We start from the raw sequence: 16,885 nt of genomic DNA on the forward strand, positions 1-16,885 counted from the left end.
CCATTATACATTGTTACTTTATAAAATGTAGAAACCCATTATATTATTAATTTCTCCTAATACCTTTAACACCACTTATGTATGTCTACGTGTGGGTGTGCAAGTTGTATATTATTATTATTTCTATTGTTACTTCATCAAATCTCTAGTAACCCACTATACATTCATACAGCATATTCGGTAATAGTACTTTCTCCTTTCATATCTTCACACACACGATTCCCCATAACGTTATATCAACTTAGGTATTCACATCCACACCACCCCATGTGCATCTTCAACGATTCCTAAATGCCTACAATAACAACTCATTAGTGGTTCTCAGACAACATAGACTTTTCTATCATTACATCCTATGCACCATATGCATCTTCAACAGTTCTCTTGCCCCTACATCCTTTACATACAGTATATAATAACACCTCGTGCTAGTAGCCCCAGACTACAATGGGCGGTGGTGGACGGAACCCCTTGATAATGTTTTAGATCGAAAAACTCAGCTCACAGAACTGGTTGGGGTATTCATTCAGACACACACCTCTTTCACACTCACACACTTAGTACTATTCCCAAACACACTCTGTAATCTCCCTTATTACCCCATGTGCATCTTCAACGATTCTCCTGTTTTTACTTCTTATGCACCATATGTATCTTTCTATGCATATAGAATAGCACATTGTGCTATTACCACGTAGATACTTCTCTTATAACTGCCTACAGACAGCTGTCAGCGGGGCTTTCCATGGTACCGTTACTTGCACTAACTCTAGTCTTCTCTATAAAACTAGCTCTAGCCTTCTGTTGTCATATGTATCACTGCCACGGTTCCCCTATAGTCTCTACAGTGGCCATAGTCTCTACAGTATCTATACTCTCTATAATAGCTATAGTCTTGCAGATCTATGGTCTCTCAGTGTCTATAGTCTCAGTAGTTTATGTAGTCATAAACTACATAAACTACTGATTGTACAGTCTGGCCGCATACATATAGAATAACATGCACACTTTCACTCAGTACTTAATAGTAATTATATCTCTTATCTAAATTTCAATCCTCTTATTATCCAAATTTCAATCAGCTTACTATCCTAATTTCAATCACTTAACTAATATTTCTTAATTTACAAATTTCAATATCTTATTATCCAAATTTCAATCAGCTTAATAGCCAACCTTCAATCTGTTATTATCCCAATTTCAATCAGTTTAATACTTTCCACACTCACACTACACTCACACAACTCCCATCCACATTCACTTTCTGCTATTATTTGACTCAAGACTAGTGGTACCCTCCTGCATTTTTATGTTTAGTTTTATTGGTTTTGTAATCATTTTTTTTCTATTTTTATTCAAATTAATTAACATTTTCTTACTGAAATTCAATCGCCATGTCCTTCAATTGTTCACAGATTATGTGTCTCCTCTGCAGTTTACAGTAAGGGTCTGGGCGGGTCCTTGTCCTCTTTTGGTCAGACACTTCTTAAAATGTGCCACCGGTTTTCCTCGCAGACCCCCACTGGAAAGCTCCGCAGGCAGAATCAATCACCCTGTTCGTTGATGCCAAATTGTCGTGGAAATTCTACCCACTGGGACGCTCATGAATGAATCATTGTTTATTAACAACATGCTGGAGATGTCACAGTCAAAATTAGATGCATAAAGTACCGGTCTGAAGTGAGCTATCCCGGGGCAGTCCCGTTAGTTCTCTTATATACTGCAGACAAGTTACATTTGCACGATTTAGCTTATTCATCTTTCATAATGAATTATCATTAACGTTTGCTTCATTCATGTGACCGACCAATAGTGGTTCATGCATGTGACAGACCAATCCATCATGAGGCTTCTCCCTAAGCAGAGACCTTGAAACTTAGATATCTTTCGTTCTCAAAACAAGGTTCTGTGCGTACTTCCAAATTCCAGATACTGATAGTGAGGATTCATTCAATCAGTCACTTAAATGAACACAGAAATTGGTTATTAGAAAAGCACAAACATAGAACACAGAAATTGGTAATTAGAAATGCACAAACATAAAATGTTCCATCACACTACTTTGAAGCAAGGTAAGTTATGCCTCATAATATAAAATAAAACATTCATGTTTCAAACAATTAAGTATATTTTCAAAATGCATACTGCCTTCAGCTCACATTGTAACGTGGAGGTGGTGGGTGATGCTCCGATAGTTTTGTTTTATTTCATAACCATCTGTCACATCTGCTCCTGCATCGCCCTCTACTGGTCATCCTGTGTCTCTTTGACCTGCCGCCTCCCCCAGTGCTCTTTCCCTCTCTCTCTCTGTGTGTGTGTGCGCGGAGACAGGTGTGCTGGAGTCTGAGCAGATCCCCATCAGCTGCAACTCGTTCCATAATCAAGACCTCTACAAATACTCAGACCTGCCACTTCCACACTGCCAGATCGTAATCTCGGCTCAGTCAGTTACGCTTCTACTCCCTTGGATTCCTCCCAGGACCTGCTTACTCAACCCCCCTAGCCTCCGCACCTGGTCTCCAGCAACCCACCCGAGCTCCCCCTGACCTGCACTCCATCGTCCCCGTGTTCCAATAAATACCTTGGTTACTTCATCCCCGTCTCCTTGCCGGAGTCTGCTCTTGGGTTCAACCGTTCCGCTCCATCTAACACCATAATTTACGAGATTTGTCAATGTTTTCATTGTCTTTTGTTTGGAGTGCTCCCTTGTGTCTGGTTCTCTATCCTGATAATGTTGAGGCTCTTTATGCTGTGTGTGTGTGATAGTTGTGTTGTATAAATAAGATATGATGACTAACGAATATACACACAGGTCAATTTAATTCCACAAAATTATGCAAAGTAACCTATAGACCGATAAACATGACAGTGAGCGTATTTACGTCGACTGGTATTTCCATCAATGAATAACAAGTATTGTATTGCCGGCTAATGTAAACCCTGCCACTAACATTAGTTAGCTAGCTACCTAAAAAATATATACAGTACCAGTCAGAAGTTTGGACACACCTACTCATTCCATGGTTTTCCTTTATTTCTACAAGAGAAACAGTCCATCATTACTTTAAGACATGAAGGTCAGTCAGTCCGGAAAATTTCAAGAACTTTGAACCTTCAAGTGCAGTTGCAAAAACCATCAAGCGCTACGATGAAACTGGCTCTCATGAGGACCGCCACGGGAAAGGAAGACCCAGAGTTACCTCTGCTGCAGAGAATAAGTACATTAGTTACCTCAGAAATTGGCAATTAACTGCATCTGATTGCAGCCCCAAAACATGCTTCACGGAGTACAAGTAACAGACACAACTCAACATCACCTGTTCAGAGGAGACTGGGTGAATCAGGCCTTCATGGTCAAATTGCTGCAAAGAAACCACTACTAAAAGGACACCAATAATAAGAGATTTGCTTGGGCCAAGAAACACGAGCAATGGACATTAGACTGAGTCCAAATTTGAGATTTTTGGTTGCAACCTCTGTGAGACACAGAGTAGGTGTAGGATGATCTCTGCATGTGTGGTTCCCACCGTGAATCATGGAGGTGTGATAGTGTGTGGGTGCTTTGCTGGTGACTGTCAGTGATTTATTTAGAATTCAAGGCACACTTAACCAGCATGGCTACCACAGCATTCTGCAGCGATACGCCATCCCATCTGGTTTGCGCTTAGTGGGATTATCATTTGTTTTTCAACAAGACAATGACCCAAAACACACCTCCAGGCTGTGTAAGGGCTATTTGACCATGAAGGAGAGTAGCACTCCAATCACCCGACCTCAACCCAATTGAGATGGTTTGGGATGAGTTGGACAGCAGAGTGAAGGAAAAGCAGCCAACAAGTGCTCAGCATATGTGGGAACTCCTTCAAAACGGTTGGAAAAGCATTCCAGGTGACTACCTCATGAAGCTGGTTGAGAGATGAACCTTTTACTATATATATATATATTTATTGTTTAATCCAGCCGGATAAACACTCCAAACAGCCTACCCGACCACTCAGAGGCATCCTCATGGTCCCGAAGCACACTGTTGCCTCGCTTTGTATCACATTCCAATGATAAAACTGGGGGGAACAAAAATTTAATTTCAGAATGTGGGAGAGACATGTAACCCCAGTGAAAGTTGCACTCCTGCATGCAAGTATTTTTACCCCAAACCTGTCTGCAAAACAAATCGCAAACCAATTTTAATGTTATTTTTGAAATAAGGACATGCCTCCATGAATATAAAATACCATTAGCCATTTCCCGAAATACTTACCCACGAATTGCATGGGCTAACATCGATAAGAAATACTAAGCACTGAGCAGTAATAGAGCTAACAGGAGTTCGTTTTTAATGGCGAAAGAGTTCACGACGAGCTGATACTATTGGTCTGCCTATTCTGATCAGCCAATCATATGTGGGGGAGTGTTTTGGACGACAAAGGAAGGAGTGGTTATCTTTTTTTTAAGTGTCATGTTGTATATTGATGGCGGGAGTCCAACTATCACTAGATGGCGAGCTTTTCTGCTGCCGTGTTGGGATTTGATGTGTCGTCTTTACCAGCCTCACACTTCCTTCTTTCTGTAATATCGCTGGTCGTCACTAGTTGCCACAGCCAAAAAGTAATAAACCTCGACTATTTCTACCATTTATTTTCGGAAAATCTGATTTTAAACCTAACCCTAACGTTAAATGAAGACCAAAAAGCAAATTTTTGTTTTCATCAGTTATTACGATATTGCCAATTTTGACTTAGTGGCTGTGGTAACCAATATCTCTGGCTGTGTGTGTTGTCGGACCTCAGTGGGTGGGACCAAACGATACCTCAACAACAAGATGGAATAATCGTGACAAATTCGGGAAACCCGTCATTGACAACGTTCTATTTACTTGTGTCAGGTTATTCATTGAAACACTATTTAAATGTCAGTTCTTATGACATGAAGGTTGTTGGCTCAACATCAACAATGCAGCTGTCTCCCACCAACGGAGATTTTACCTTCGTCTCGTCAACTGAAGCCGATGGTAATGTTAGCAGGCCGTGAATACTGTCATATGTGTTTCATATTCATTTTAGTTAGCTTGCTAACTAGGTACCGTATTTGTCAACACGCCAATCTGCTAGCTTGACATTTAATTAAAGTATTTAACTAACCTTGAGTCATAGTGTTGTCAATTTTGTCAAGTTACGTAGTGGTTCAGAGAGATTTGACAGCTTTCTGCAGCTTTTACGGCTAGGCTAGCGTTAGCAATCCAACTAGCTAACGTTAACTATATCACTGAAGTAAATTCAACTAACTATATTCTACTGAAGATAAGCGTAATACATAACTCAACAGTCTATTTTAACTAGTTGCATGTATTGCTGATTGAGTAAATAAAGTTGAATGTCATTTAGACAGGACAAACAGGGGGACAATTATTTTCGACATTCTACGTCCGTTTTTGCTTAACTGATGTGATTTGGTTTAGTGTAAAACGATCTATCGAGGAAAAAAATGTAACGTTATCCTTAATTGTGATACGGTTTTGGAAACCTTGAACATATACTGTACAGTTCAAGAAGATAGAAATTCAACGCATGTTATGTGTACCAATAATCTATTACATTAAATTCCCTACAGATCTAAGTGGTACTATCGATGCCCCAGATGTTAAATTGAACATGGGCAGCGACAATGCAAAAGACCCATATGCAACCACGTTCCTGAGGAAACGAGGCTATGGCTGGCTACTGGAAGTAGACGAGGATGACCCAGAAGACAACAAACCTCTTCTGTAAGTACCTTCTTCAAGAAACCCTTTCTTTGTCCATGCACATTGATATTAAAATGACACTGACATCCAATTTGGCCATCACTGCTAACTAAATGTGCTGATATCTCATGATGCTCCTGTTCTCTCTCATATGCTTGTATGATTAGGGAGGAGCTGGACATAGACCTGAAAGACATCTACTACAAGATCCGCTGTGTGCTGATGCCAATGCCCTCCTTGGGCTTCAACCGGCAGGTTGTGAGGGACAACCCTGACTTCTGGGGTCCTCTGGCTGTCGTGCTCCTGTTTTCCATGATCTCCATCTACGGACAGTTCAGGGTGAGGCGGCAGGACAACCTGTGCATTTTTTCTCAGATCACACCAAAACAATGTGTCCTTTGGTACATGTCACAATTTTCAGCTTGAAAGTTGTTTGAATTATTTGTTGCATTATTTTATTTCCTAAGGTTGTGTCTTGGATAATTACCATTTGGATATTCGGATCTTTAACAATCTTTATGCTGGCTCGTGTTCTCGGTGGTGAGGTAAGCTCCACCTTTTTAAGCTAAAATAATTCATATTCCTAGTCTTGATGAGTAGTACATTTCTCTTACTTGATACTGTACATGCCTCGATGTGAATTTGCTTCCTATTACAACATGAATGATGTGGCATGCTGTGAAACACTGACTTGCATTGTTTTATATCGGATAGGTGTCTTATGGACAAGTCCTTGGAGTGATTGGATACTCTCTACTCCCGCTCATCGTTATAGCTCCATTGCTTTTGGTCATTGGGGGTTTTGATGTTGTTTCTACACTAATAAAGGTGAGCACATCAGCAAAGATAATCAACATTTATTCTCTCACATTTTCCACAAAAAATAATCTCTAATTCAGCACTGCAAATTTGATTTAACATACACTAACATATTCAAAGCTTTTGTACATCTTTAGATTTTTTTTGTAAATAATACAAATGTACTCTTAAATCAGATATGAGTGTTTATTAGTTGTCAACTGTCTTTCATTTTCCAGCTTTTTGGAGTATTCTGGGCTGCTTACAGTGCTGCTTCTCTACTTGTTGGGAATGAATTCAAAACCAAGAAGCCTCTTCTCATATACCCTATTTTCCTTTTGTACATCTACTTCCTGTCACTATATACTGGGGTCTGATTGGACAAATGGCTACTCTGAGCACTTTGGTTGGAGACTAACACAAAGCACTGTGAAAAGACACACAAGGATTCATTCCACAATGAAAATAAGGAACATGGATTTTTTAAAAGTTATTTTCTCCCTCTTCTTTTATCTCTGTTTACAATCCTAGACTGTGGGGATAAGGGTATATGTTACGTCAGTGTATTTAAATGTGCCCCTTACCTCTTTGCTCAATAAAAAGCAGTAGCGTATAGTGTAAGGCTGCATTCAGATTTAATTGTAATTAGAACCCTGGTTTGCATTCGCATCATATAATTATTTAATCAAGGTGTGAAATCTGGTTTTGGTAATCATGTTGGGGTCACATAGATTTTTGTTAATGCTTTTATTCCATAGAGGAAGGTGGTGCCAAATACAGTGCACAAATGTTCATTTAGAACCAAGGGGTTAAGAAAGACGGCAACCCCTAACTGAGGTTCCACCATTATTTTGTAAGGTAGTGGGTTTGACATACTGTTATGCATTATTTAGTTGTCATTTTATGCACCTTTTCCAAACCTTTTTCTTAAGTTATGAATTTCAGCCTGGGTAGGCCAGTAGATGGGCAGTTTGAGTGAAATAAAACAGTCTACTAAAGTGTGGTGCCTTTCATTAGTTGTTTTATACAGTTGTTTAATCTTTTATTGAACTGATGTATATTTTCAGACAACTTCCTTGTATCGATTGTACTACTGTATATAGCTTAATGTGTTGTAGAGGTGTACATGTTTCTAAACGTGATAGTATCAGAACATGTTATACAATTGTGGAACATTTGTAGACCTGGAACAATAGTGATATTTATATTGAATTCACAGTGGGAGGTTAAAAGATATCAACATAATTGTCCATATAACTGTTGTACTGTACTAGATATTTTAAAATACATTCCCTCTCATATGTAAAATGTTATCATTAATTTGCATGCCTGTTAAAAAACACTCACACCCAAGCTTTTATGTAGGATTTACCATAATAAGTAAAGACTATTGGCCAGGTTAAAATTAGTTGTGGTATTTACAGTAATTATATTACAAATTATTAGCTGTAAACATGAACCTTATTTAATATTGTGTGTTGTGCTGACACATTGTATATAAGCGTTCTAGTGGTTTCTAGTGGTAAAGGATGAACGGAAATGTGCATTGGTTTTACAGTAATGCGGTCCAAGCCAATTTCTGTGTTATTTGGTGTCCGTCTTCAAGGGCTTTACAAATTATAAAAGGTCTTAGTGGGATGCTAAAACTCAACAGACCGATTGTTGATCTGTACAGTAGGGGGGCGTTCGTTCGTTCGCTTGCTTGCTGTTGCGCGGTATGCTATAGGGACCACTGGGCGATGGGTTTAAGGGTTTATTATTCGGGGTTCTTGGGTGGGGATCTGCTGTACATCCCAACATCAGGCAAGGGCTGTATCAAAAACAAAATAGTCATAATTACATATAACTTACATAGCTAGTCATTTATATCTATGGGAGTCACAACAAACACAATTTACAGTAGGGAAATAATAACATTCACAAAACAGTAATCCAAAGAGGTTCTCTGTCTGGACTCCGGAGTCAACATCGCAGTGCCCTCTCTGGTGTCGCGTGATAGCCAAGCACTACGCTAGTTCCGTTTACCTGACGTTCATCTGAGTGCAACGCTCGTAGCTTTCTCAGTACTGATGGTGAATAGCTACTGCTGCGGTAACCGGTGGAGGAACAGAAGCCGCAGAAGGAGAGTCAGCAGTAGTAGAGGAGCGGTAGTTTGGGATTAAACGTTTACAATTATTAATCTTACTCGTATAAACGGTAGCTTCCTAAAAACAGAAGGGAACGGGGAAAATAAATAAAGATGGCGGCCGCGGCCTCGCCGGGCTCCTGCTCGTCCACCTCCTCAGACTGGATTGTACTGAGAGACGGTTGCCTTCGTTGCGACGAGGAGGGCCTGCGGAGCCTTTCCTACCACCCGGCCCTTAACGCTATCCTGGCTGTTACTAGCCGGGGCAGTATAAAAGTAATCGACGGCACTTCAGGGGCCATTCTCCAGGCCTCGGCCTTGCATGGTAAGTCAGGGCCAAGGAACTAGCTAACTGGTTTAGTTATCTAGGTTGCTAGCAATCAGGTGATTGTCATAACTATCAGATGAAACGACACTGGTCAACAATGTAACGTTACATTGGGCCTGCTGTGGTGGTTGACTTGGGCTAAGTTAGCTAGCAAATAAATATATATTTTAGAATTTGTCGTGAATTCTGACATTTAGCTACTGATTCACATGCTAAACAAATTGCTTTTGTTATCCGATTCCTATAAAAACCACTTGAATACATAAGTAACTAAATGTCTTAAGAATCGTCTTGCTGTCAAGACGTTTTGCTAACTAGCGATTTGTTATGAAAAAAGCTCCGATCATGAACTGGCCGCAAAGCTAGCGAACCCGCTAACAGTGTATAACGTTTTGTCAACATTCAATCAATCGTTGTCATAATAGCTAACTAGTTAGGCACATTATCTTGCTTAAATAGGTAGCCTCTATGAATAGGGTAAGTAACATGTAGATATCTAACGTTAATGTTAGTTACCTAGTTAGATTGTAGCCGGTGGTAGTTACCTAGTTAATTGTGATGACACTAACATTACTAGTGAGCTAACTCGTTTCGTTGGCTGTGTTGGGCCAAGGAAGCAAAATGTGTATTGTGAGATTGCTGGCTAACTAAGTTTGATAGCTATCTGCAAAGAAAGTGTTTGAAGGCTAGTTTAGTCACATTACTTACAATGTGAAGTCACATTCGCCAGTTGGCTACATAGCTAATACCGTTAGCTAGCTAAGATGTAAATTAATCGATGATCACCAGCACCGCGCATACATGTGTCGCAGTAAATGTTAGCAAGCTTGCTAGGTAACGTTAGTTTGTTGTAGAATATTTATCTAGTTAGGTAACGTTAGTTGGCTAGAAAGGTTATGACGTGTTGCTATTCCTACTACGCAGAACAATAAAGTGTGCAATGCCTGTTTGCAATCTAACGTTAGCTAATAACGTTAAATTAGTATTGTAACTGTAACATTTTGGGTGGGAAATGGTTGACGAAAGTGAATAGGCTTGGCTTTAGTTTTTTTGACAATTTATATTTGACGATGCCAAAAATTAGAAAACATTAGTGTTTGTTCTTCAACGTGACCCCCATCTGTAGCTACATTGAATGCAGACTTGGCTGGTGGGAGGAACTATGGGATGACGGTTTTTGCCCTAGCACTACACATCTGATCCAAATAATGAAAGCTTGATTATTTGAATCAGCTGTGTAGTGTTAAGGGAAAAACCAAAACGTGCATCCCTTGGGGTCCCGACGACCGAGTTTGGTTAACACTGCGTTGTATGCACACAATAATGCAATTATTAGAGAGTAAGGTTACAGGCACACAACAATGCGATTGTGTATCGTCAGATGAATATAATAGTTCAATTAAAACGTTGACATGCTTTGCAAGAATAACGATTTCTGTAATAAGCCTGTTTGCATGGACACTGAAATCAGGCACTCTGATAAATGCAGAAAATAGGCACTAAAAATAAATGTGCTATCACAACAACATGTTATTTTTGGGAAGCATATTTGATTCTGAGTTTGGACGTATAAAGTGTGTACAGTGCATTCGAAAAGTATTCTGACCCCTTGGCTTTTCACACATTTTGTTACATTACAGCCTTATCTTAAGGTGTATTAAATAAAAACAAATCCTCATCAATCTACAAACAATACCCCATAATAACAAAACAAAATAGGTGTTACATTTTTTGGGCAAATGAATAAAAATTGATCATTTCAGACCCTTTGCTATGAGAGCAAAAACCAAGCCATGAGGTAGAAGGAATTGCCTATAGAGCTCTGAGACAGGATTGTGTTGAGGCACAGATCTGGGGGAAGGGTACCAAAACATTTCTGCAGCATTTAAGGTCCTCAAAGAACACAGTGGCCTACATCATTCTTAAATGGAAGTAGTTTGGAACCACCAAGACTCTTCCTAGAGCTGACCGCCCGGCTAACTGAGAAATTGGGGGAGAAGGTCCTAAATCAGAGAGGTGACAAAGAACCCGATGGTTACTCTGACAGAGCTCCAGAGTTCCTCTGTGGAGATGGGAGAACCTTCCAGAAGGACAACCATCTCTGCAGCACTCCACCAATCAGGCTTTTATGGTAGCGTGGCCAGATGGAAGCTACACCTCAGTAAATGGCACATGACAGCCTGCCTGAATGCCAAGCGTCACTTCTGGAGGAAACCTGGCACCATCCCTACAGGGAAGCATGGTGGTGGCAGCGTCATGCTGTGGGTATGTTTTTCAGCAGCAAGGACTGGGAGACTAGTTAGTGTCAAGGGAAAGATGAACGGCGCAAAGTACAGAGATCCTTGATGAAAACCTGCTCCAGAGCGCTCAGGACCTCAGACTGGGGAGAAGGTTCACCTTCCAACAGGTAAACGACCCTAAGCACACAGCCAAGACAACGCAGAAGTGGCTTCGGGACAAGTCTCAATGTCCTTGAGCGGCCCAACCAGAGGCCAGACTTGAACCTGATCGAACATCTCTTGAGATATGTGAAAATAGCTGTGTGGTGACGCTCCCCATCCATTCTGACAGAAGTTGAGAGGCTCTGCAGAGAAGAATGGGAGAAACTCCCCAAATACAGGTGTGCCAAGCTTGCAGCGTCGTAACCTAGAAGACTCGAGGCTGTAATCGCTGCCAAAGGTGCTTCAACAAAGTACTGAGTAAAGGGTCTGAATCCTTTTGTAAATGTGCTATTTCTGTTTTTATATACATTTGTAAAAAAATTCTGACCCTGTATTTTCTTTGTCATTATAGGGTGTGTAAATTGAGAAATGTTTTGAAAATCAATTTTAGAGTAAGGCTGTAAAGTAACAAAATGTGGAGAAAGTCGAGGGATCTGAATACTTTCCGAATGCACTGTATGTAGCCAATTGTTCATCCTTGTTTCCCAGAATAATGGGAATGGTGATTAGCTTGAACCAGGTTGAATTAGCATTACCCTAGCATTTTACATTACAGCACATAATGAAGTGGTAATAACATAGTAACGTAAACTCACCCCATTCCGTACAAATGTGCGTAACCGCAACATTCAAACGAGGCTACAAAGAAAACTAATGGGACTGTAGTGACTGTGTTGACTTCAAAATCGGGGGTGTGAACTAGGTTTCTATTCAAGCGTTGATCGACATGGTAATGGCTCTATAGTATTGGAGAAAAGTTGAAAAAACTGACCCTCCGTTACATCTTGACGTGTCATGTCGTAACGTACAGCACGCATAAAGCAACTATTTCTGTCTTACAATCTCTCTCCACCAGGTGTAGCACATCTCTAATCTTTTAAAAACAAGAAATGGACAGTGACGGGGGTAACCTAGTCTTTTTTTTCGTCATCATTGCATGCGATTATCATTCTCAAAGCCGCTGTTTACTTCTAAGATCACTTTAGCACCGCCCTAAAAACCTGATTCAAATTCGACACAAACTTTCAAATAGGTATGTAATGACACATTATATAAACTCTTTATAGTGTTTTATTTACATTTTAGAGGTGATAAGTTGGACAGATCGAGTGAAAAAAGCAATTTTCCAACACGACATCTGTCCGTCTCACTATAACGCATTAGTTTGGCTTCCCCACCCGCCATTTTTAAAAAGACCCGAAGGAGCTCATTGCCTTCTTGAATTATGCAGAAACGGGCAGCGTGAAGGTCTCGGCATGAATTCTGTTGGAAAGGGGAGAAATTGTGCTTTACAATGGTATTGAAATTACAGTTGATTTGGGATTATTACGTTTTTGGGGCGCTAAAATAAGGTCAATTGTACGGACCAAGGCGATGTACGAGTTTACGTGAGTTTACGTTAGATGCTACAAAAGTCTTAAGGGTTGTTTGGGAAAATGTTTTCATCGTGAGTAAGTATCATTACAGTAATAATAATAAGGCTACCCGATAGGGCAATAAATATATTATTTTTGAGGAGATGGTGTCAATGAAACAAAACAAGTTTTGTGAAATATTAATAGGCTTTCCATATTTCTGTGCAAATATTGTGAACGTAACAAGCAACTTGCAGTTTAGTTCATTAATATTTCAAAGACTAACTTAAAAGTCTATTTTAGTATCTGGTTAACGTGATGGAGTTATGATCTGACAAAAGTCCAGCCAATGCTACGTCTTAGTAGCTACTATAATACCCTGATGTTTGTTTCCTAGCTAAACCTGGAGGGCGTGTTAGGTGTCAGTACTTCCCTGCGGTAGACAAGGTCCTCTTCGTGGACGACTACGCAGTGGGCTGCAGAAAGGACTTGAACGGTATCCTGCTGCTAGACACAGCCCTGCAGGCCCCTGTGGCCAAACCAGAGGACATGGTCCAGCTAGAGCTGCCTGTTACAGAGGTAAGAGAGCCGGCCACTGACGCATGACACAAAACGCACTCATACGTAGCACTTGGAAAAGTTGGCAAACTCACATTTGTGATTTTGCGAAGACCGTTTTTTAAAAACCCATTCATAGAATCACTAACCTTCATATTATATCTTTAACAATTGTCTTCTAGTACCACACACAATGCTCAAAAACAGTTAACGTGCTACTTTGGCTGATTGTCATCTTACAACAGAAAATGTATATTTCTAAATACATTTTAAATAGGGCCGTGACGATGCTAGTATCACAATACTCATTAGTATCGTGGCAGGATAAATCTGCTTTGTGTGTAAACTTCTTAAGGAAAACAGCTCTACTGCATTATGTTAAGATTAAGATCACTTTGTTATCCAGAGTCAAATGTATTAATCTTCCAAGCTATAGCACACTATTGTCCATACAGCAGGTTAAGAGTTAGGTCTGCTTTGTGTTTTCATTTTTACCATGGAAAAAACATTGCGATACTGGTTTTGTAACAGCCCAAATTTTTACTGTTGTGTGTGCAAATTAGGATACAGATATTGATAATTGAATTATGTCACACTACTGCAAGCATTGTCTACCTAGCTTCAAGATCACACAATCCCTTCGACAGACCTGCTTAGAAATGTAGAAAGACTGGTCCACCGTGAGCGAACACACATGCTAACCGTGGAGAATCCACCACTCCCATGCATTTATGTCTGAATAAGAATGACAATGCTTGGCCTGTGCAAGTGCCACAGACTTGTGTAAAAAAAAAAAAAACCCTGCTACGTCAAGATTATTGATGGCACTCATCCTTGTTTCATGTCCTTTATCTCTTACCTATGGTATTTGTATCACCTGGTTACACAAACTTTCTAAATTGAACTATTTGAACACAGCATTTCCCCCTGTAATTAGTCAATATAGCCTACAGAAAATTGCTGTTGACCCCATTGTGTTATTCCAACCTTTTCCTGAAAGGGATGCACAGACAAAAATGATAATTTCAGAGTACGGTTTGGCAATATTACAATAGCATCTTTTATCCACGATGATTGACCACCATCGTCGATGGTGACGACATTGTGATGTGACAGACAATGGTTTAGCTTATTTGAACTTGACTGGCGCCACACAGTAAAAAGCTGCGTCTGAACGCACAGCAGGGCAGCACACAAGTGACATTCTGGATAATTTGCCTATTCCTATTTTATTGCCTATTTCAATAAATGTTATATAACCCACAGAACGCGGGAGAGGGATGTAGGCCAGACGCAGCAGAAAATTACACAAAATCACCGCCAAATGTCCAGTTAGAAAATATTGTTTCTCTCTGTCGGATGTATGGGCATTAGGTTTTAGACTAAAATATATTTTAAATAAAGGACACTCCTTAACTATGTTGTCTGTTTTAAAAATTGTATGCTCGTCACTTCTTTCTCAATTCGTTAGGCTTTGAATATGACTGAAGGCTATCGTTTTATGCATGGCTTTCTCCCGATCAAACAATGAATGTAAGAGTTCCATCTCACTTATTTAAATAGTCTAAAAAAGTAAGGTAGCCAGAGGACTAATAATGAGTGAACATTCAATAGCCTATTGAAAAATCGAATGACAATTTTAATCAAATTGAAGCTTACTATGAAAAAAATTGTCCATGCCGGCCGGGAAATCCCTCAATGTGAGGTTGAAAACCAAAAGGTCAATAACCTATTCTCCTCCTCCTGCTAGCCCTATCATCAAAGCTTCAAGACAAGTTAAAATTATAAACAGTAGCTTATTTCCCAAATATTTTAGCCTACGAAGGCATTGTCCTAAAGTTGTTGTGGCTTTAAAAAATAACCAGAATGAAAGTCTATAGCATAGGCTATTCTCAATCACACCTTTTTATTATTTTAGAATTCAAATAAAGGAATTATTATCCAGTTCTGAAGACGGTAGACTGTTTATGTCCAGCCCTTGATGTAGGCCTATAACCTAGCTCACTATGGTTGACAGCCCGTTCCTCATCAGTTATTGCTCCATCATGTGCGTGCCACAGACAGACACACCTGTTCTGCTCCACCAGAAAGGAATATTAGAAAATATTTGCCATTGCCTGCAATTGGCCTCTGGCCAGGTTTTCAACAACATTACCTTTGGTAATGATTCGTCCAGCATCATTCGATTTTGCTCAATAGCCAACTGTTTTTGCAGTGATTTTTGTATTTTTATTAAAAGGAAAAGTCTGAGGGTGAGCAATAGCACCGTATATCAAAATGTTTTATGGGTACATAATCACGATAGGACAAAGGTTGACCTCACCCAACCCTATTTCCCCAACTGGCGGCTAGCGTGTAGGTTTTATTTGCCCCCCAAGTTTTCTGAGCAAATTTTTTTTTTCTTTGTTGGACATAAGACTGTAAAAACACAAGGAAATCAGTTCCAAGTGAAAGTGTCTAGCGTTTATCGAGCATGAATGTACCACCATCCAATCTGCAGAAACTGCTTGATGCCATCGTGTCAGCATGGACCAACATTCCTGTGGAACATGCCCGAAGAATTCAGACTGTTCTGGATGCAAAATGGGGTCCGACCCAGTACTAGATGGATTGTTGTAACCCTTGACTGTTGCAATCCCGTTGGTTTCAAAGCAAGGCTTACTTTGCTTTATGACCTTTGGCTGTTTATGTGCCGCATGTCTCACTTTTTTTGCTTTAAATCATTACGGGCTATCTAGTGTGGTTTGCTCACAGACAGTAGGCAGTCCTATGTATTCAGAGACATTTCTCCCTCATTCCTCAGAGACTGATGTTGTTTTAATCATCACCACAGGCGGTTAATAGATCTGAGCACAAACAGCCTATATTCCAGGATTAGTTGTACCTCACAGCCAAGACCTTTTGTAGCTCAGTTTGTAGGTGGTTCTTTGTAGCTCAATTGATAGAGCATTATGCTTGTAACACCAGGGTAGTGACTAGGGCTGTAATGGTACACGTATTCATACCAAACTGTAAAGTATGAGGACCTCGGTTTGGTCCGCACTGTGAACCTGAATGAGTACATAAATAAAACACAAAGCCTTTAGGCTATGCCTACACTGCGATGTATGCCATTGCCTTGTCAGTAAATCTGAGTTTTTATTTTTTGGGGGGCTATTCCTTTAAATCAACTGCAGCCTATGTACACGTAATCAATTATAATCTTAACTGGCAAATTTCAAACTATCCTTTTGTGAGGTGCAATTGAGGAACTCTGTCGTTGGCGAGTGGTGGGATCGATAAGCCAGAATTGGAGGATCCTCCGTCGTTTAAATCTCCCGTTTGGGAGCATTTTGACTTCACAGTCGCTTACAATGGCGATGGACAGAGCTTTGGATAAAAAGTTAATAGTATGTTCTCCACTGCTCGACGTGCAGAGTGGTGTGTGTGTAGCTTGTTGTCTGCTACAAAGCACCATTACAGTCATAGAGCCAAGTTAGGAGATCATCTAATCAATGGAAGATGAAATTAAAAGTTAAATGATAAGTATATGCTACAACG

At 40.0% G+C, this 16,885-nt stretch overlaps 2 protein-coding genes across 21 annotated transcripts in view; both read left to right on the forward strand.

Moving 5' to 3' along the window:
• Positions 1–4,479: 4,479 nt before the first annotated feature.
• On the forward strand, positions 4,480–7,536 carry LOC139570850 (protein YIPF4-like). Its single transcript, XM_071393130.1, has 6 exons — positions 4,480–5,008; positions 5,608–5,761; positions 5,908–6,079; positions 6,208–6,285; positions 6,455–6,568; positions 6,778–7,536. The coding sequence occupies exons 1-6, from the start codon at positions 4,924–4,926 to the stop codon at positions 6,913–6,915; spliced, it is 741 nt and encodes a 246-aa protein (XP_071249231.1). The 5' UTR covers positions 4,480–4,923; the 3' UTR covers positions 6,916–7,536.
• Positions 7,537–8,545: 1,009 nt separating this feature from the next.
• Positions 8,546–16,885, forward strand: part of LOC139570845 (dual E2 ubiquitin-conjugating enzyme/E3 ubiquitin-protein ligase BIRC6-like) — a 138,207-nt gene continuing 129,867 nt past the window's right edge. For all 20 annotated transcript variants that reach the window (XM_071393100.1, XM_071393106.1, XM_071393113.1 and 17 more), the window contains exons 1-2: positions 8,546–8,988; positions 13,185–13,366. In XM_071393100.1, the coding sequence (XP_071249201.1) occupies positions 8,778–8,988; positions 13,185–13,366 (393 nt within the window). In that variant the 5' untranslated portion in view covers positions 8,546–8,777. The remainder of the gene's footprint in view (positions 8,989–13,184; positions 13,367–16,885) is intronic.

Source organism: Salvelinus alpinus, chromosome 3 (assembly GCF_045679555.1).
Source record: "Salvelinus alpinus chromosome 3, SLU_Salpinus.1, whole genome shotgun sequence".
In the NCBI taxonomy this organism is placed as follows: Eukaryota; Metazoa; Chordata; class Actinopteri; order Salmoniformes; family Salmonidae; genus Salvelinus; species Salvelinus alpinus.

Excerpts from the sequence above, each read along its gene's own strand:
- LOC139570850 (XM_071393130.1), top strand. The coding sequence starts at position 4,924 with ATGAAGGTTGTTGGCTCAACATCAACAATGCAGCTGTCTCCCACCAAC. Across the intron at positions 6,080-6,207 it reads CCATCTACGGACAGTTCAGG|GTTGTGTCTTGGATAATTAC; the intron begins GTGAGGCGGCAG and ends TTATTTCCTAAG. Across the intron at positions 6,569-6,777 it reads TTGTTTCTACACTAATAAAG|CTTTTTGGAGTATTCTGGGC; the intron begins GTGAGCACATCA and ends TTCATTTTCCAG.